The 20532-nt window shown below is 44.0% G+C and overlaps 1 protein-coding gene across 9 annotated transcripts in view; it reads right to left on the bottom strand.

The window, feature by feature from the left end:
• The window catches only part of EML1 (EMAP like 1), a 131545-nt gene that overhangs the window by 76041 nt on the left and 34972 nt on the right, over window positions 1-20532 (bottom strand). For 8 of the 9 annotated variants that reach the window (XM_087747676.1, XM_087747681.1, XM_087747677.1 and 5 more), the window contains exon 1: window positions 10223-10521. The exons of the other annotated variant lie outside the window; for it this stretch is intronic. In XM_087747676.1, coding sequence (XP_087603802.1) covers window positions 10223-10289 — 67 coding nt within the window. In that variant the 5' untranslated portion in view covers window positions 10290-10521. Of the gene's footprint in view, window positions 1-10222; window positions 10522-20532 lie in introns of those variants that run through there. 9 annotated transcript variants of the gene reach the window in all.

The raw sequence follows: 20532 nt of genomic DNA, 5'->3' as shown, positions 1-20532 counted from the left end.
AGTTCAGATAACTAATGATTTAATTCAGCTATAAATTTGTTCTGAAAGACTACTAGTGTGACAGTCAGAAACATTTTTTTCAGACTTGTGCAGATAATATGCTTATTCTAAGTCTTTCAGATAACAGACTGTCAAACGTAGCAAAAACAATCTAAGCAGAACCCACCATACAATAATCAATCACACTGCGGGGGGGAATTCCATAATCAAACACCTTACTATTTGTATCCTGCTTATTCAGCTTTAGAAACAGAGATGGAAACACTGAGCTATTAAATAATAAAAAGGCCAGGTACGCTGCTACACCCATACCTCCCCCCTTTAAAATGACTGGGCTTAGATCTTCCAATGAAGCAGAACTGTTGCAAATGTAAAGCCTTGATTTTGGTTCTGTCCAATCCATTAAACTTTGCTGAAAAGAAGTCAAGAGTTTCCAATTTTCAGTTCGGAACACGATCAGTGTCCATAATGAGCTTTTTGATAAAAAAAAAAAAAAAAACATTAATGAATCTTTGGACCTACAGAAGTGCTCAAGCCCAACACAAGTCCTACGGTCCCTTGTTCACGATATTAAGAAGCTCTTCTCAAGAGTGGAACAACAAGTTAACAACTTTTCAGGAGTAGGGTACCAACAACATTTCTTCCCAAATTAGAAAGAATGCCGGTAAGAGACCAGAGACCGGGAGACAACATCTCAAAGACGACGACAGCACAGCCGCCCCAGCTCTCGCTGCCACAGCAGCACTGCCCGCTAACTGCGATAACCACTGGCTCCCTATCCGTATTTGAGTTTGGAGCCAGCGGGTGCCAATCACCATGCACCCCTCTTTGGTTCATATCGTGGCCGAGTCGTGGCAGCGCACTCCAGCAGCGCACCAGGAGGGCTTGAGTGCTGACATGTGTTTGGGGCACAGCATCGGACTAGAGCTAGTCCACGATAAGTGCAGGGACGTACGGACACCCGAGTCCTCACCACACGCTGTTCTGCTTTACAGATTTCTTCCTCTTGTCCCACATTTCCTGCTAATGTAGACATAGCGCTAAAATACAGCATCTCGGAGCTAGTCCTCTTTTAAAGTATTCTGCCCTTCAGCTGCAGATCCTGCAGCATACCATTCGAGAAAAAGTTTATCTGTATGCCACGGGTAGCTGACCCCAGCCTACATGTCTGCCAGGACACACACCAAACCCCCAAATTTTAAAAATGGATCTTTTCTCACTTCTCAGTAGAGAAAGGCCTTGAGCCTTGCGAAACATATAAATGCTTAACTTAAAAATTGTATGTATAAAATCTTTTGTCCCAAAGGATCCCTAATTAGTTCATTAAAACATCTGAACACAGAGGAAATTACTTATTTCCAAACTGAAATACAGCCACCACAGGGATCTCACACATACGCACACACCGTCTAGCATAGAAGGGAGAAAAAGAAAAAACCTACCCTCACACCTCCCTCTGTGCATGGCATTATACAGTTAGCTCAATTACAGTGGTGTATATTTTTTACTATGAGAGACAAAATTTCTAAGAATTCTCATTTTCTTAGAGTCAACTGGAGTTTGCCATGAGTATTTTCAGAGTTTGAAACCGCAGTCCTACTGAAGTCCACAGCCAAACTCCCATCAGCTGCACAGCATCAGGATTTTGTCTCTTACCCCAAATCACATCAGTAATTGTTCACTGTGTTACACTGAGCTATTTTAAATATGCTTTATATCCATGCCTCATATAATCCATGGACATGAACTCCTTAAATTAAATTTTAAAATTCAATTCAAAATTCAATTTCTAGGTTCACAATTAGGAACCTAAAAAAGATGGCCTGATTTTTCAGATCACTTGAGCATAGTCCTGGCTGTCACTGCCCTATTATTTTGGCCTATATTTGGAAGACGTAAAGCAAAAAGGCAGCAATGCAGACACCGATTCAAATAAAGACTGGCCCGAGTCTCAGGATATGCTAATGCCTGTAAGGTTTTTATCGGTTTAGATAAAGACCCCGTTGCCCCCTGTGGCCCAGCCAGCCTCGCCAGACCACCCACCTAGCTGCAGACCTCGCTCACCTCCAAGAAGCCATCCTCCAACGGCCTGCAATTCATCAGACATTGAGCGGTAGGACCATGTCATGTAACACATTAAGCCTGACACGCTTGCTTCAGGGTCAGGAGGAGGATCCACCTGCCAGACCCCGCAAGCTGTTTAAAGCAGCATCTCCATTTGGGAGGTGGAAGGATGCTTTCTAGGCAGCAACAGGTCTGTGTAAAACAGTTTGGGAAATGCTGGACAGGGAAGGGGAAAGGAAGCAACAGAGCGGTAACTGGTTTCAGTAAACATAAATATGAAACTGACAGTCTGTCAGCATCTTTCTCAGGTTTCAGGATGATTTTTTTTTTTCCACCAAGGGGAAAAAATTTAAAAAAAGCTGCTCCTAATGCAGCTGACTTCAGGGTACAAACACCTTGCACGGCCTCAGGGAAATTCTAGACAGCACTGCCCAGTCATCCCCACGTGGCTGTTGTCCTGGTTTCAGCTGGGAAAGAGCTAATTTTCCTCCTAGTAGCTGGTATAGTGCTGTGTTTTGGATTTAGGATGAGAATGATGTTGATAACACACTGATGTTTTAGTTGTTGCTAAGTAGTACTTACACTGGTCAAGGACTTTTCAGCTCCCCATGCTCTGCCCGGTGCACAAGAAGCTGGGAGGGGGCACAGCCAGGACAGCTGACCCGGACCGGCCCAAGGGCTACGCGGTACCGTATGGCGTCATGCCCAGTATGTAAACTGGGGGAGTTGGCTGGGGGGCATCGATCACTGTTTGGGGACTGGCTTAGCATCGGTCAGTGGGTGGCAATTTTTTCTCCTGGTTTTTGTTCCTCTCGCTGTTGTTGTTTTCCTTTTCACTACGATTTTATCATCATCGTTATTATTATTATATTTCAATTGTTAAACTGTTCTTATCTCAGCCCATGAGTTTTCTTACTTTTTCCCTTCTGATTCTCTCCCCCACCCCACCGGGAGGGGGAGTGGGAGCGAGTGGCTGTGTGGTGCTTAGTTGCTGGCTGGGGTGCAGGGGGAAACCTCAAAAGCCGTTTCTGTTTGTTGTGTTTTTCACCACAGTTGTAAGAAAAATAAACATCTAGTTTTCATGAAATACAAGGTTCGTTACAACGTTTTAATTAAAAAATATTTGCCTTTACTAGCTTGAAACAATGACTGTTTCTCTATCTTTTCTATTTACATATTGAAATGCGCTCATCTATTCTGTATCTTAGGATTAGGCACCTGTTCACACACAATTCTCGGATGACTACAAGCCAGTAGCAATGTTTCATATATTGATCTGCAACGGATTACAGAAGTTATACTTAAAACCAGAAAATATTCCTTCTTTCCTGTTTGCAGGAAACTTACGTAAGTTTCCAATCAAACACAGGGTCTACGCTATGAAGAAATGCAAACTGCATTTATCACAATGAGGCGTTTATTTCAGATTTTAAATCCAAAAAGGCAACTAGTTTCTACATTCCACAATATCTAAAAACACTGCTAGAGGCCTCCAATACTAGTTTTCAAACGAGTATATTCTATTTACTCAATAATCAGTCATTTCAAAGCAAGACAAGACCATGTCAGATTTTACTCTTTGGAAGTAATGGAGTGTGGACCATCCCACTTAATTACTTTCCAAAGAATTAATTTAGTGAAATCATGTTAACATATCATTATCTTCACCCCATCTCCCTAAAAACCTCAGGGAGCTACTTCCACATTTTAATTATGTAATGGACGAACATTTTAAATTGTGTTTCATGGAAGAAGAGCATCATCTATAGTTCCTTCTGCACTCCCTCTAAGCCTTCACATTTCCTTATGGTTGCCCAATTAGTGTCATTTACGAACAGCAAGCACCCCACAAAAAATAAAGTCATTATACCGCTTCACACAACCTTCCTACTTATTCTCTCACATCTTTCTCAAGATTTTAATGATCAAAAGACAGGTTCTTCATTACAGCTTCGCAAAATTTCTCTTGACAAAAGAACTGCAGCATCAACTTTAAAATCTTCATCTTAAATTTCTAAGGAAAGGAGAAACAGGAGGGAAGTCAGGATAAAACCTATTAAAATGTATATCACTGACTGGTGTACTCCCTCACTGCCTCCTCATGTATTCACTTTTTAATAATGTACTTCTAATATAAATTTAATCCTTATTTGAATTGTTTGCACGTGGTTTAAGCTTCAACAAAAGAATCTGAGTTTTGCTATTCTTAATTAGAACTTAAAACACATATTTTATCAGCTCTATAAAGTACTATTAAATTTTTAAAAAACTCCTTGAAGATCAGATAAAGCATGTTTTTCTGATGAGAGCCCAATGCTTTAATTTGCAATTCTGTATGTTGTTTTATTCATGATAAAATACTTGATACTTGTAGTTTCTCTCCATACTGCTAACACTGACACAGATTCCCTATTGAGGTTCGACTGTCACTGAAGGATTCTCCCATGACCGGTCTCTATTTTCATCTGTTTTTAAAAGCCTAGTTTAAAAAAAAAAAAAAAAGAGGGAAAAAAAAATTGAATTCCAGTAACTACAATTAATGCTACCCATGACTAAAATGAGCTTTAATAATTCATGATTTGGAAATACAGAGCTAATTAAAGGGCAACAAATTCATTTTACTTATATAGTGTCTTATTAAAAATAATAGTTTGAGCTTTAATAGGCTAACAATATATATTGTTAACATGTCCATTACAGCAAGTTATTTTTATTTCATAGTGTACTGATTTATTCTGCATTCAATTACTGCACTTACAAAAAAATCTTTCTGCATGCCACCCCTCCCCTGTCTTCCAGGATAGCAGAAAATAAGTTCTAGAAGTAAGTTGATCAAAAAATCAACTTATATTCTATATAGCTCCAAAATGTGCGAAACAGACACTTAATGTAGAGTCCAATCCAGCATTATATTTAAGGGTTCGATTGTAAGAGCCAGAACAAACCTCAGTGAAAGGAAAAATAAGAAAATGGTCTCCAAGCAATTCTGGGTAATAAAATCTTCTACTGTCCTACAAAACTGATAGAAGCTTTACGTAGGGTATCTCCTCCACTCCTGAGTTCAAAACATGCTGCTGTCCTGAAGAGAACAGGTCTAGAGAAGAAACATGAGAAAGCCTGGTTTGTTTGTCTGTCTCTGTTGTTACACGCTTTTGAGAAAAACAACAAACACGAGTAATGCTATTAACATGTTTGCAACATCTTTTCATACACACAGTGCATGAATCTGCCCAGTGAGAACCAAATTAAATCCAACTTTGCTTTGCATTATTCCTAGGAAGTGATCACAGTAAAACAAATTACAGTCTCTTCCAACCCTTGACAGATTTGAACTAGTGACCTGAAAGCTATAAGGCTCAACTTACCATTGTTCCTTCCCTAACCCATGCTATATCGTGTGAGTTTGGTCCAGCTGTAGGAAGAGAGTTACTGGCCGTATTTCGGAAGGTTAGGGAGAGGAAGCATGAGAGTCAAATGGGAAAGAAGAGCCGACTGCTGGAATAATACTGTCCATAAAAGTTTCCTGTTTGTGGTGTTCACTTCCTCACCGACGGGGCATCACTCCGCTTGTAGATACATGAGTCAGAGAGAAAATGTGCATCTATTTGATTTATTTTCAGGAATGGTGGATAATTACAGAAGCAGAAGATTCAAACTGGAAATAAACTGACCAAAACTAGTATATGAACTGATTCACACAATTTACTTTTCATGACTTAAAAGAAATAGTGACTGACAGTTATCAAAACTATTAGCTGTCAAAAATCTTAATAATATGATTTAGTGATTTTGGGGGGAGGGAGGGAGCAAAAAGGAACTGTTACTTTTTAATAGTGGGGTTTTTTTAATTATTATTCTGACTTTTTAAAATAAATACTAATATAGTTGGTATCACTTCAAAATTTTCTCAAACTCTAAGTTTTTCTACCAGCAATTACACTTCAGGTAATCAGTTAAACAGAACTGTAATTAATATTATGGAATCCCTTGACAAAGAAATCAATTTCATTAAGAAACTAATTGTTCTACACTTTTTTAACTGCTTTACCCAAATATTCTAAATTTGAAGTTTCTGCCAAACAAGGCATCCATGGTTGCAGAAACAGCCATTTCACAGCTACAATTTTCCCACTAGCCAAATGAAGGACATTAAAAAGATGCTACAAGTTGCAAATGAATTAAGGGTAAATTCTCACTTCCTCCTCTAAGGAATCACAGATTTCACCCTTTACATTCTACATGCCTAATAATCCTGCCCACAGCCACTAGCATGGTGAGGGCCATGTTCATTAGGTCATCGTTACAGCTATAAATGGACAGGGAATTGTGGTCAGAGGACCCACGAACCTCTGCCCACACCCTACATGCCTCCTCGACCTGCCTATAATCACTGCTGATCACTCTTGCAGCTCAGTAAATCAGCTGGAGGCGAGATGAGCGCTGTCTATAGTTCCGATATGTGGCTTGTTCTGTACAGTTTCATGTCCTGCATGGTTCTCTCCATCACTTCTTAAGCAGACACTAAAAACCTCAACGCTATCTTGCCTTATCAATATTCTACCACCTTTACCTTCAGCTTAAATAGCACATTACGAACACCCTGACTGACTGTAGATAAACATAATGGCTTTCTACCCAAGAACTACATAAAAGTTACATCAATACCAAGGAGGGTATCTATAACCAGGCATGGTTTATATTATCCAAGCTTTACTTTTCAACACGCAAAATAAACCAACAGTGCTCTTCATTACCTAGAAAGTGAGATGTAAGTTGAGAACTGTCCTTACATAGGCATTAAGAGGAGTTATTTTAGTGTCTTACTTAAAAATGAACAAACAGAATAGGCACAGCAACTAGCAAAACATTTTGTGCATCTGAAGAGACCGTCCTCTGAAAATCAAGAGGGAGATTTCAAATGAATACGATAAACTCCTCCAAAGTAGGTACGTACTTTCCTCTGAGTTTACAACTAAGGAAACTAAGGCAACAAGAATGAAAAAACTTGCCTAAAATCACATCGCAAGTTTGTATTTCTTGCTTTGATGCCAGCTCAGACTGACACTTGCGTTCATTAACATAACGTTTCCCAAACGCCAACTCTACCCTACTGTTCCATAAAACAGAACTGCAGAAAGTAGGTGTCTTTGAACTAGCTGTGCTAAATATTTGCCCTAGATTGTAGACATGCAGCTCAAAACGAACATATTTTCCTCACCTCTTTCTTCTCTCCTTTCCTTCTCCATTTACCTTATTTTTTACACATTGCAAACCATAAAAATACCTTACTAAACAATCATGCAGACTAGATCTGCATATGAAAAGAATGGGGCGGGGGGGAGACCCAAATTCTTCTCCTGAACCCAGAGCCCTTTCTAGAGGGAAAGGGAGGCTTGGGGTAAGCTTGCCCTTTGCCCTCACGTTACTGCTTTCCTCTCTGACCAGGTCCTCCAACAGCCAAGCCCCTGCTCCCCCACCCCCATCACAACCTCCTGCCCACCTCTGCGCCCTCCCTCCCGCATCCCCTCGGCAGCTGCCACCCCGAGCAGGGACCGGGAGGCGGGAGAAGCTGCAGCTGCCCTTGGCCCAGGCTCCAGCTCGTTTGCTGCCCTACAGGTGATCCGCAGTTATTCTGGCAGGAGCGCAGGCTTTGTATCCTGATCTTTCCAAACACAATAGGTACAGGCAGCCTCTTTATCATTTCTTCAGTCCGAGACCATCAGAAAATTCCATCATGACTTTACTTGTAAAACTAAAATTAATCCTTTCTTCTATGTTCATAACAGAAAACCTCTCAGCATACAGCGATGATCACTTCGAGTGCTTGCCAGCCATTTCTGTATTTCACTTTACCCTGTATCAAAATCACATTTTCCTTCACATCTCCACCACTTGCTTGCTCTGTTGGTTCTTCTTTATGCCTGCCCCACTCCCGACTTCACATCGTCTTTCATACTACCCATTGTACCTGCAAGACCTTTCCACTTCCCTGAAAAGCAATCTCCTTTTCCTCCTTCAACCTCAAAACCCTCACCGGCATTCTCCATCTGTATTTTTTTTTTCTCATGGGTCATGTGCATCTGTGTGAAATATCTGATCACCTCAAGGCAGTACTCAAAGGCCTGATTCTCTTGTTCTTCCTCATCTCATCTAACATAGTCTCACTGAAGGCTAACTCATGAAAGGGAAAGGCTGCTGAATCAAACGACTTTCTTTTATAAACACAGAATAATACAAGTTTACAACAGCTCTTGAGCTCACTATCTAGAATGAGATGACAGCTAGGCGAGCGACCTCATCAGTAACACATTCTAGAATGTAATACTTAAGGATTAACCAAGATTTTAAAACCTATGTACAGCATAAATACATACAGCTTATTTCCATCATGTATAATAGGTGCTCAGAGTTACAAAATCAATGTAAGTGACGGTTCTCAGAAACAAGCTACTCTGCTTATTCAAACTATTCAGAAAGCGCTGCTACTCCTACTGTTCCCATATGTATGCTGCTGTCAGGATCACTGTTAAAGCAAAGCGCAGGGATTCTGGTAGGAAGACAGCTTGCTTATAAATGGGCTAGAGTATAAACTTTGAAATACGTTGCTGTATGTTTTCTTTTTAAAAATACTTAACAATGAAATATTTATTAAGCTTAGACAAAACAGGCATCTGCTATTAGTGTACAACCCCCGTACATAGTCACAGTTTTCTCTCCTGAAGAGCTCCGAGAATACGGCGTCGCCACACAACGCGTAGCCCACACGCGCGACTCCTCGTGCCCTGAAAAACTGCTTCCACCATCTCCAGGTCCACATGTATTAGAGTTTTCTGCTAACCTGTCCCTTTCTTGCACCACACCACACAGAAAATCATGTAAAATTTGTCATCTTCATTTATTCCAAGAGAAGAGGCAGCTATGTTTGATTCAGTTGCTGTCATGAAGCAATTTAATATGAGCCAGACTCCAGCTGTTCAGATAGCAGTAGAAAGCCAGACCACTACTAAAATCTGGAGGAATGAGAGACCCACAAATCAATTTTCAATGAAATATGAGATTATGAATGCTCGCAATTTTGCTGCTAGACAGCAGTAACTAGAATCAAAATAAGGTATTTTGAGATTAAAGTCTACCACGAAGAACTCTTTGTAACATTTAGGATGCCAGATTTATTTCCCCCCAAATAACAGTAAACACCAGCTAGCTGAATAATCCCAAATACTATGCAGGCCGGTCTCCAAATACCTCCTCTGAGGATGCTGGCAGTTCCTCCCCTCCTTCTTCCTTTTTTACGACCTGTCACCGCAGCCCAGCAGCTCCCCTGTCACGCCGCCACCCCACTAACCCCTACCTTACAAAATAACAGAAAGAAGCATCAGCAACTGCACGCCAACTCCCTTAACTCCACACAGGCACCTGACACCTAAAAACTGCCCTTCGCTGTCGCGGAGGGCCGCCGGGTGGGCTCGCCGGGGAGGGGGGGGGAGCGGAGCGGGGCGCGGGCAGGGGGCGGAAGGACACCTGCCCAACCGCACCGCGCCGCGCCGCGCCGCCGCGCACCGCTCCGCGCCGGCGGGACGGCTCTCCCCGCCGCCGTGCCGCGCCACTGCGCGCCTCAGGGCCACAGGCGTGCGCGCACAGCTCGGTCGTACACATACATACCTATATATATATATATATATGTACGTTGGCATACGCGCAGCGGAGACACGCAGCGGCGGGTAATCGCTTGGGCTACCAGATCTGCCTCTGAGGCAGATACACACACATACCTATTTTATATATATTATATATATACATATATATACACACACACACGCACACGTATCTATACATATTCCCGTGAAGGAGGTGCAGAAGTTCCTCACGGAGGCACCCCAGCGCCAAGGGCTGGCAGGTTTCCCGCTGTATAACGGGGGAGGCTGAGGGGGTGAAGTTTCCTCCCTCCTCCTCCTCCTCCTCCTCCTCCTCCTCCTCGCCCCGAGTTACGCTGCGGAGCTGGGCGGCCCCGGGCGGCGGCGGCGACGCCGCCGGCAGCCCCAGGCAGGCCCGCTCCCGGCGCTGCCTCCCCCGCGCCGGCCTCCGTCTCCGCCCCGCCGGGGCGCCGGGACCCCGCCGCTCCCCGGGGGCGGCGGCGGGAGGCGGCCCCCGCCCTTACCGTTGCAGAACTGGAGCAGCGAGGAGGTGTCGTAGAGGCTGCTGTAGCTGGAGAAGCCGTCCTCCATCCTGCCGCTGCGCTCCCGGCCTCCCCTCGGCTGTCCCGGCGGCCGCCCGCTGCCTCCTCGCCCACACGCTGAGGAGCGGAGGCGGCTGGGGCCGCGGCGGCCTGCTGCCTGCCTCACTCAGTTGCCATGGCAACCCATTCACTCCGCCGCGGCTGGGGCTGGGGCGGCGGCCGCTCCGCTCCGCTCGGCTCCGCCGCCGAGGCGAGGGGGGAGACCCGCGGGGCGGGGCGGGGCGGGGCGGGGCCGGGCGCCGTCACGGCGCGGCGGCGGGGGCGGGGGGGCCGCTCCCCTCCCGGCGGCGGGGCCGCTCCCCCGCTCGGCGGCCGCTCGCCCTGCGGCTCCCCGGCGGCGGGGAGATCCCGGCCCCGTCAGAGCGCGGCCGGCGGGATCTCGCGGGAAGGAGCCGCTGGGCGGGCGCGGGCGGCGGGAGGGCCGGGAGAGCGCAGCGGTGAGGCCCGGGCACCGCTAGCTCCAGCGGGGAGAGGCGGCGGGGGGGGGGGGGAGGACCGCGGGGCGGGAGGACGAGCCATCAGCCGCGACTTTCGGCCATTTCTCCTCAGCGGCCCCGCCGAGCCCCCGCCGCGGGGCCAGGCCGCCCCTGCGCCGTCCACACCCGGGCCTCGCCTGAAAGAGGGGCGAGCCCCGGGTCCGCCTGCCGCGGCCAGGGGCCCTGCCTGCCGCCCGACCGCGGGGCCCGGCGGGACGGGCTGTCCGGGCCGGGGCGAGGTGGAGCGGAGCCGCCTCCCGTCCCTGCGGAGGGAGGTGCCCGCCGGGTGGCTCGGGGGGCGAAGGCGGAGCAGCAGAGAGTTACAGGTCGGAGCATCTCTGGGTGCGCGGCAGAAGCGCTGCGGGAGCCGCCGGGGCGCGCTGGCAGCTGGGGAGCGCAGGGCACGGCCCGGGCATCGCGCCCCGCTGCGGCACCGCGCCGCCGGCCGCCGGCTCAGGGGGCGGCCCGCTGCCGCCGGCCGCCGCAGCAGGGGGCCGCCCGTGGCCGCGCCGCACCTCCGCCCGCTGCAGCGGCCGTTCCGCTGGGCAGGGGTGCGGGTGTCGGGGTGATACCGTAGCCGATGCTCTCTTACGATAACAAAGAGAAGATACAGACTGTAGTTTGTTATGCCATTTTATACAGTTTTAACTGTTTTGTTTGAAGAATATTATACGCTTTTCCAATATAGGGTACCAAAATAATTTCAGCTGTTAATATTTGTATCTAGGTATGTTTATAATGTCCATTCGTGGTGAGATGAGGGTAGTGGTACAAAACTGGTAGCTAGTAATATTGTAAAATTCTTTATACCTTATGGGCTTCAGTTTCTGTGCTAGGGATGTTGAAGTGTCCGGTGACGGAGAGGCATTTTTATTTCAAGCTCCTCAAGGGACACAAGAAAAACAGTGCATGTGTCATCTTGAAAAATGCCAAAGCACTTAGCGAAGCATGTCTTTGGGTCTCGCTCCTTTCAGGAGCTTTTTGCAGGGCAGTTCCATCATGTGGATCCATTTACAGGCATGGGTTCGGTATATCCGAGTCTTTTCACCAACCACGAAACCGTGGTAGCGCTAACACAAAAATATGCTATAAAATTAGGCAGAGATATCAGTTCCATATTAAAGCGGAGTGAAAAGTGCTCCCTCCTGAATTGCCAGTGCCAATATCGGTAGGGCTGAAGTCATCTCCAGCACAAGTACTTACCCAGCCTGATGGTGCTTAACTTGTATCTGACAAAAACAACTGCATTTTATAGCTGTGGGCTATAAAGTAACAGAACTTTGTGGTAGTTTAATTACGTTTAAAAAAAAAGCATAGAAGAGAAAATTACTTCAAAAATACTAAAGACAGTAGATTTTCTTAACGTTTTAAATGAGCCATGATTCTTTCTGATCTCTAACACAGAGCCCTTAGGTTTTCTCATGACCTTTTCATTCATAAACCATCAAACTTTTCGAAGGTGCCGTATTGTTCTAAAGAATTGTACACACAGAAACGCATACATGCATGGGATTTTTGGCAGACAAGTTACAATAATAGAAAAATGCTTATTTTTAATACAAGTTTTAATTAAGAATTTCCTTCATTTTAAAACATTATTGCCGTGATTAGGTTATACTTTTTGAGGTTGGGAAGTGTTTTAATATGCTAATTTTCCACCAGCTAGAGACAGTTTCAGCACAAGTAGCGCGCTCGCCATAAGATGTCAATGTTAGCTTAACCTATACCTCCTTCAGATGTGCAAGTTTTGCCAAATAAATCTATGAAATCTGTGCTATCTAAAAGTATTATGTCTGTAGTAAAAAATGTGTTGTCAGTGAGAGTGCTACAAAGAGAAGAAGCATAAACGCCCAATAACTTTTACGACATCTGCCAAAGCAGAAGAAAGCACAAAAAGGCGCAATGCAGCTCCGTTTCGGAGACTGGGAATTAAAAGTCACTTAGGAACTCAAATCTAAACCCGATCTGAACGCGGCATTGTTAAAGAAAGATACAACATCTTAAATCTTACAATAGATTACCCACCAAAATCAGTTGTGAAGGTGTCGGTGAAGCCTATCGGCTCACTGCGCTGCAAATCAGTGATGTGACAGCTCAGGGATGTGACAGCAAATGATCTCGGCTCCAGTCTCTAGATGCTGTTATGATGCCATTATATTCCGAGGGCAAGGGTTAGAAAAGGAAAACAGTTTCATAATTTAATTGCAATGATTTCGAGACCTGTTACAATCTTATTACGCTAAACTGCACCACAAGGCACAAAATGAAAAAGAAATTCTGCCTGGCTGGGGGAACAATGGGACAATGGATCTGAAGGATGCACTAACGTGTCTCTGGGAATTCTACTGGGACGGTGAAACAATGGAAACGCTTCTTTTTGTTGTCGTTTTTCCAGTAAACTATAGCTTTAATCATTTGTACAGACCAAAGCTGGTGCATTGGAAAATGGGAAATTATATAGCTGGGACTGTGGCATCCTGAGCAATACAGTGGGACTGGTGTGTCTGGAGGGGAGTTGTTGCTGTACATCTGTGCACGCTTATTGTTGGCAGCGTCAGAAACTCTGGATGATGTTACATTTTTGAAAGCTGTATTTTGTAACTGATGATTTAAGTTTCATTTGTATTGAGTAGTGTAATACAAATGACTATTTGCTAAGTGAGAACAAAAGAGCTTTTACCCATCCCTAGCTGAATTTTCAGGAGTTAATACTCCAATTTTAGGACAAAGAAGCCTTACTTTCACTCCCTGTTAATAGGCTATAGTCAAATAATGGTGGTGGTTTATGTATTCATGTTCCTTTTTAATTCCTATTTCTTTTGCATTACTAATAAATACAAAAAATACCCTGCAGCAGGTTCATGTCAGAAGGATTGTAGTTCATAACTCTCAGCAGTATAGAATTATATAGTATTATAATATGATGTTATAGCTAACCCTACTCTCAAGTCAAGAGCGAGCTGTCCCTGTCACCGTGTCAGTATGAAACAAAGAAATCTGAGTTACAGTATCCTCTTAAAATCCACTAAAATAGCAGGCACTGATTATATAAATCTTATCCCTGCACTGTTTGCATTTTGCGATAATGTTGAGAGAAAAAGCCCAACACAAGCACGTTTCGCCTGGCTGGTGGAGAAGGACTTTTGAAGAGCGACTTTCCCTTCTGGGTCATTTCTGTGGCTCCGTCATTTGACAGCGTCAGGCTGTTTTCGCCGTTTGGTGATAGCATGGACAGTCTACCCTTCGTACCTGAGAACGCCATCGCCTTTGGCGGGCTGGTTCGGGGAATGAGCTGATGGTGCTTGGGAAGGGAAGGGCCTTGGGATTTGGATGCCAGTGGCAAAGCCTGCCGTGCAGAGCTGCTAATGGCATCGGGTGTAGTGGGCCCCTCTTTGCAGAGTTTCCAGGAGGCGAAGGCTCGGTTCACCACAGAGGCTGGAAGGTTCTTTCAGGTCAGTGCAATGCGTGTCTGCTGAACAGATCGGGAAGGCCTTGACGGCCGCTGCGTGCACTGAACCTATTTTGTAACTAGAGAAATCTTCATCGGGCAAAGCATCTGTCACCATCAGCCAATGTGCTGGTTTCACTAAAATTTATCAGTGGATATAATTATAGCATCTATTTTACCGTGACTAACTTTTGAAGAGCCCCTCAAGCTCTTTAGCAATCGTTTGATAGGTCACATTAACTGCAGCACGATCAAAGGGAGCGGAGCTCATTTCTCTAGCTCGCTGTGTTTCCACTTAAGACGTAAGAGTCCATTTCACGATTTACAGTCTTACTTAATGCAGCAGTCAGTCTCTGCTCGAGCCTGGAAGGTTTTAAATTGCATGTTTGTTCAGGTTTTGCTTTTCCTCTCTAAGTCAGAGGTTTCATCCATTAAAAAACTGAAGCACTGGAGCACTTGGTGCCTGGCCCCAGGCTACAATCCAAAACACAAGGTACCACACGTGCTTCTCCCTGAATAATCTATCACTCATTTAAAACAGAAGAAATGGGCACCTCTTCCAGCTGTTCACCACCGGCACTGGGAGTTAGGTGGTCTGAAAGCCGGCATCGGGGCACAGACCTCCTTTCACTGGCACGATGCTCTGCCTCAGCGTTGGAGGACGCGGTGCTTCGGCCGGAGCCACGAGGCCCAGCAGGAGCAGCAGGCTACGCACCGCAGGAGCCCCGGGGAAGGAAGAACCTGTGCCTGGGTTTTAGGCACTTGCAGGGTGAGATCAGCACTTAGCAGAGGGGGGCTCTGGGGTTAAGTTTTGGATTTAAGCAGCAGCAGAGATTGTTTGTTATATTTAAGAGAATTTCATGCGGTGAATAAATTGTCTTCATTCTTCAGAAGTGGCTTTTCTTCACCAGTAGACTATCTCCAGGTATTAGAGTGGGGTTCTCTGTCAGGGTCCTATCATAGGCTCAGATAAGGATTTCCTCTCCTGCTGTGGGGTAGGAAAGGAAGAAGCGCCTTGCCGCCCAGTCTCCTTTGTGAAAACACTTCAACCGTTGGAATAGTCGCTCATTCTAAATAGCAGGGCTCCAGCGTTTCAGCCACAGCAGGGGGCTTCATGAATGTCACTACAAAGCACGCTTCGTGCATGTGGGAAAGATGGGGTATAAGGGGAGGATCACCATTATGCCAGCACAGTCTGAGCGCATTAAAAATACAATATAACAAATGTGGGATGAAACCATCAAAGGTATGCATGTTTTACAATCCGAATGAAAATATGTTGCAATATGTCTGTAGAGATCATGTTGTTTCGAATGACATATATTGGAATTGTGGCATTTTCCCTATAATTAATAAGAATGTTCTTAATCATCCTGCCTAGGAAAAAAAAAAAAATATTGCTTTGCAGATTGATTAATTTGTAAATACAAGGAGAAGGCTTTGAAGATGAAAAGAATAATGACACATTTATGAGGCTTCCCCTTCAAAGATGGGAGGCTGCTCAGCAAACAGTGGTGCTTTTAGACTTGCACCATCTTTTTGAACTAAATGTTGTCTTTATTTTACTTATTTGGAAAACGAGAGGGAAAAGATGACACAGCCAAAGTCACACCGGGCAGTCAGTGACAGAATCAAACCAGAATAACTACCAGTTAAGTGCACTAACCATTAGACTCCCCTGCCTGCAAACACTGAAGGTATTACTTGCACCGTTTATTATGAAATGCTTTCAAGCATAGTGCCTGCAGTGGAAATTCCCTTATTTTTGTAAGGTCCCCTAACAAGTTGGGTTCAATGCACTTCAGTGTATGTAATGGCCAACGGCAGACTGGTTACACACACAGATATAACATTATACTAAACTGATGAGAAGCAAAATACACTACAGATACACAGGAATACAACTCCTTTTCCACCTTCTGTGCAATCCGTGCTGATGGGAACAGCATTTCTGAGATATTAATACTCTGAGAGATTGATGTGAAGAGGCGCAGTGATGGATAGCATCACATGAGGAAATGATCCGTCCGCTCTTCAAAATTACTCCTTAAAAGTTTTCAATTCTAGCTCAGCTCTGCAATGCTATTTTTCATGGCTTCAGCCGTAAATGGAGGCTGAAAGCTTCCAGTAGCCGAGCTCTGTAAGATCCATGCGTTCGGGGGCAAGAATCCTACCTCCTGGTAGAATTGCTTCTCTGCTTTCAGGTACAATAGCTTTGGCGCAGGTTCACCCGTTCACCGGACAGGGCACAGGAGGGTCATCCCTACAGGTCTGTACCACTCCCCACGGGGAATTCCCTCCCAGCAGAAGGAGCTTTCCTGCACCCACTGAAACCTCGGGGAGCCCCAGGCATGTAGGTACTGAGAAATGCTTTCAGTGAGTAAGAAAAAGGGATGCTTTTGTGTGGCTAGCACCACATAGACGCTCCTCCTGCACGTGGCTGAGATCACTGATTTTTTTTTTTTTTTAGTTTTTGTGTTATGATTATAAAGATGACAATATGACAATAAATATTCCAGAGGTCTACTTTATGGATATATTTAAGTCATATTTTCTTAGAATTTAATATCTGGTTTATACAGAGCCACAATATAAATCTGTGCCTTCTGAATTATATCACAGAAGAAAAAGACTAGAGCAAACTATAATGCAGATGTATTTCTTTAAATGATGCTTAAATAACAGCATAGCAAATTGATCATTCAAGGTGTACACAAAAATTGCCATTTTTTTAACAAAGTTATACTGAAATAGTCATTCTGTTCAATTTTTAGACTGAGAATTTTAATTTGACTGCAGCAATTTACAAGAATGTGTAAAACCCAGAAACAGAAAAGAGGGTATCTGTCCAAAGGATATATGTCAACTACAGTGAGAAGAAGCTAAACTAGAAGTCTCTCTGCTGTGCAAACAGATACCCACAGTGCCTGTGAACAGAGGGAAGTATCTCAACACTATTTCTTACATTCCTCATGGATTAAACTTGTGCCTTATCAGCTCTGCTATTCATAATTTCCCACCTTCCCATGTCACTTTTTCACTGTTTCCAGGATCCAGCACAATTAAGGGTGTCTCATGGGAAATGATGCGTGCTAGGGAAATTTACTGTCGGCCATGTAAATAATAAAGCACACATAAAAATGTATGTGTAAGATGAAGCACCACATCCGTTCAATATATTAATGTTAGAAGGGGCTAGCCAATCTCATTTATGTCACTTTCTACATTTGCAATAAGAGCTAAAATTGGTAATTTATGTTACTGGAAATTTGCCCAGATATGGAAAATGAACTATGGCAAGTGTCTTGAGAGGTAATTGGAAAAAATACTGCATTTCTTTAAGTGATTTTATATGTTATGCTTGCTTTTAGTTAGGGATTTATTGGAAAAGCTAATTTGCGTGACTAAACAAGTCATAGGAAGTAGTTGCAGAGTTTATCTGTAATCTTAACTCCTGCCATCGCATATGCCCATTTACCACCTCAACTAACCTATCTTAATGTTTTGCTTATCCATCTCCTGTTAAAAGAGGTAGGGGGAGAAAGAAGACAATATTCCGTTGGTACGGTGTGGGTTATTTCTGCAGGGGACAATAGAAAGTCCACTGGTTCAAACTCATTGAATTTCCATGAGCTTTTCCCAAGCGGGTGGAGCAGCGAGAGGGTGGAAGGCAGGATGACCTACAAGGGATACGCGGGAAATTCAGCCCACTACACTCACAGATTCCTTTGATATCTGCCAGAGCCCAAGACCACCTACATTGAGACCTTCATCCCTCCACTGCTTTTGCTGCCTCAGCCCATTTCTGCTTTCCCAGTACAAGATCCCAAGACACAACCTGGGGATGGAAGGAAACGGTTAAATCAACAGCTAATCTAAACTTGGCTGGCTCGAGAAAAAAGCAATACGGAACAACCCTTTCCTACAGTTTTCAACATTACTTTACACTAAATTCCAGCATGGGCTGTAGCTTTTATTTTTGTGGGTAACTATAGGTTTGTTTTGAATTAAACTTTTTTATTTACTTTGGAACAGAATTTGGCTTGGAAAAGACTTTTTTGTTCTGGTCTGTGCAATCACCCAAGGACCACAGTGTGATCAGAGCAATTTTGTGTTACATCTGTTTTCTTCAAAGTAATTTCTTTCTACAGATTCATAGCAAGTGTATCCAGAAATGCAGATAAATTCCACTTTTCATCTCCTTTTGACATATAAAACTTAAGAAATAAAACGCAATAAAGTAAGTGGTTCAACTAAAGAAGCTTTCACTGAATTTCCCAGGAACATGAATAGACATCGGGGTTTAAATTGCAGGATCAGGTCTATCAGTAATAAAATATTTGGGTTTTGGGGAACGAATGCTGGTTGTTCTTAAAACACCTCTGCCAGCCAGTGCAAGGTGTAGGATTACTAATCCTCCTCAGGGGAAGCCATGCGTGGCATTCTTCGCTTTGGCGGTGGCATTCAAGGGAGTCCTGGATAGAGGAAAAAGTAATAGGGGCAATAATGACAGTCTCTGAATGAAGCCCTGAGAAATAGCCCAGGCCCTGCTGCCTGGCTGCCAGCCATCCAAGCATGAAGAACAATCGTGCATTTGTTTCGGATACCAAGTCACCTAATTTTAAAAATGCTTCCTGATGCAGCCCTTTAATTCTTAAGTATTTCACCACCTGACGTTTCTCTCTCAAGCTTTCAAAGAAGAGAGAGAAAACCAGAGCTACGGATAAGGGAAAGGAGGGAAACTAAAAGGATTTTGTCGTTAGTGCAGTCATAATTCAAGAAGAAAAGGGCAAGAAGACAAGCTCTTTTGAACTTTTGGATGCCCGATAACCCCTCCTTGTCCCACCACTTTCCGACAGAATAAATGCTGGAATAAAGAATAGAATGAATCTCGAAAGAAAAATATGTATTGTGTGCCATAAATTATACAAGTAGATGCAGCCATGAACGAAGGAATTAAGAACCTAAAACCCCTGCAGCGTGCACTGGCCGATGAAGGACTGGGGGTTGCCATGGGACACTGCGTGACCACCGTGCAGTCCAGGCTAGGATCTCACTCTAAACATCAGCTTACAGCCCTGACTTGCGGGGGCTTGCTGCCTTCCTAAGGCATTCTTCCTCTTAAACACCTCTTTTACATATCAGTAGCTGTTTAATGAATGTTTTGGCCATAACCAGCTTGTGGTGTATTTTACAGATGTCTGAGAAATCCTGCAACGAAGAATTTTGCATCTTTTCCCAAAGCCATGCCTTCAGACAAATATTCCCACATGAAGGGGAATGAGTCCCCCTGACCTAAGGGATGGGTTGAATAGGCCAAGGACCAAGTCTTCATCTGCTGCAGCCTTGCAGAGCACCATCAGCTTCAGCTGAAGTCTTGATTTCATTACTTTTTATTTGTTAGAAAAAGTGTTATATACCTTTATGGTGCTATATACAGAAATAATTACAAATAACCTGGCTAGCTGGTTAATGCTCATCAGAGACTTCATTCCACTAAACAGTTGTTTGGCAAAGTCAAAACTCTGGATCCAGATTTTTCAGATTTACACATCTATAATATCTCCTCATTTTTCATGACATTTTTTTATTTCAAGACATCAGCAGCTATTTTCTTATTCAGCAATCATTTCAGCAGGAAAAAAAAGCTTAGCAATGTTGATGCAATTTAGCTTCATATGACCAATTAAGAAAAAAAATTCTTTGAAAAATAAGTTGATGGCATTCATTTTATATCAGTAAGATGTTTTAAAGAAAACCTGTATAAGAATGTGTAAACAACATTTTGCCAACTTCACTATTTTAAATGTCGTGTGGTGACCATCCAAGAATAAGGACTAAATAATACTTTATGCTGGAAAAGAATACATATGACTCATGATTTTCAGCTGTCATACACGTGAACGTGTGGAAAATGATGCAATTAGAGACTAGAAGCAGAGCAAAAAATCTGTTTTCATTCAGCTCTGCTGAGCAGATCAGAACTGCTGGAGAACTGTGGAAAAAATGTCCTTTTCCCTCTTGCTCATGTCCTCCATGGGCTATGTACTGCTCTGAGAGATATCGTACTCAAGCAATACAATTAGGGGACAGTCCTGATATGATTTAGCATTTTGTACTTTTTCTATTCATCTGGTGAAGGGTGTTTATTCTGTCATTCGTTCACCATTTCCTTCCATGTGAAATTAGGAAATATGGCATGTGAAGACTGAAACCCGGGGTTTTTCCATCCCTGCATGTTTCTCCCTTGGAGCTCAGAAACTCAAGTTATCCCAGTGTAGAAGAAGGAGAGGAAACATAGTAATAAA

This window comes from Nipponia nippon, unplaced genomic scaffold, assembly GCF_047370975.1.
Source record: "Nipponia nippon isolate SJK-2023a ecotype South Korea unplaced genomic scaffold, ASM4737097v1 scaffold_11, whole genome shotgun sequence".
NCBI classification, from domain to species: domain Eukaryota; kingdom Metazoa; phylum Chordata; class Aves; order Pelecaniformes; family Threskiornithidae; genus Nipponia; species Nipponia nippon.
Note: the sequence above shows the minus strand (reverse complement) of the source record. Positions and strands in the feature narration are given on the sequence as shown.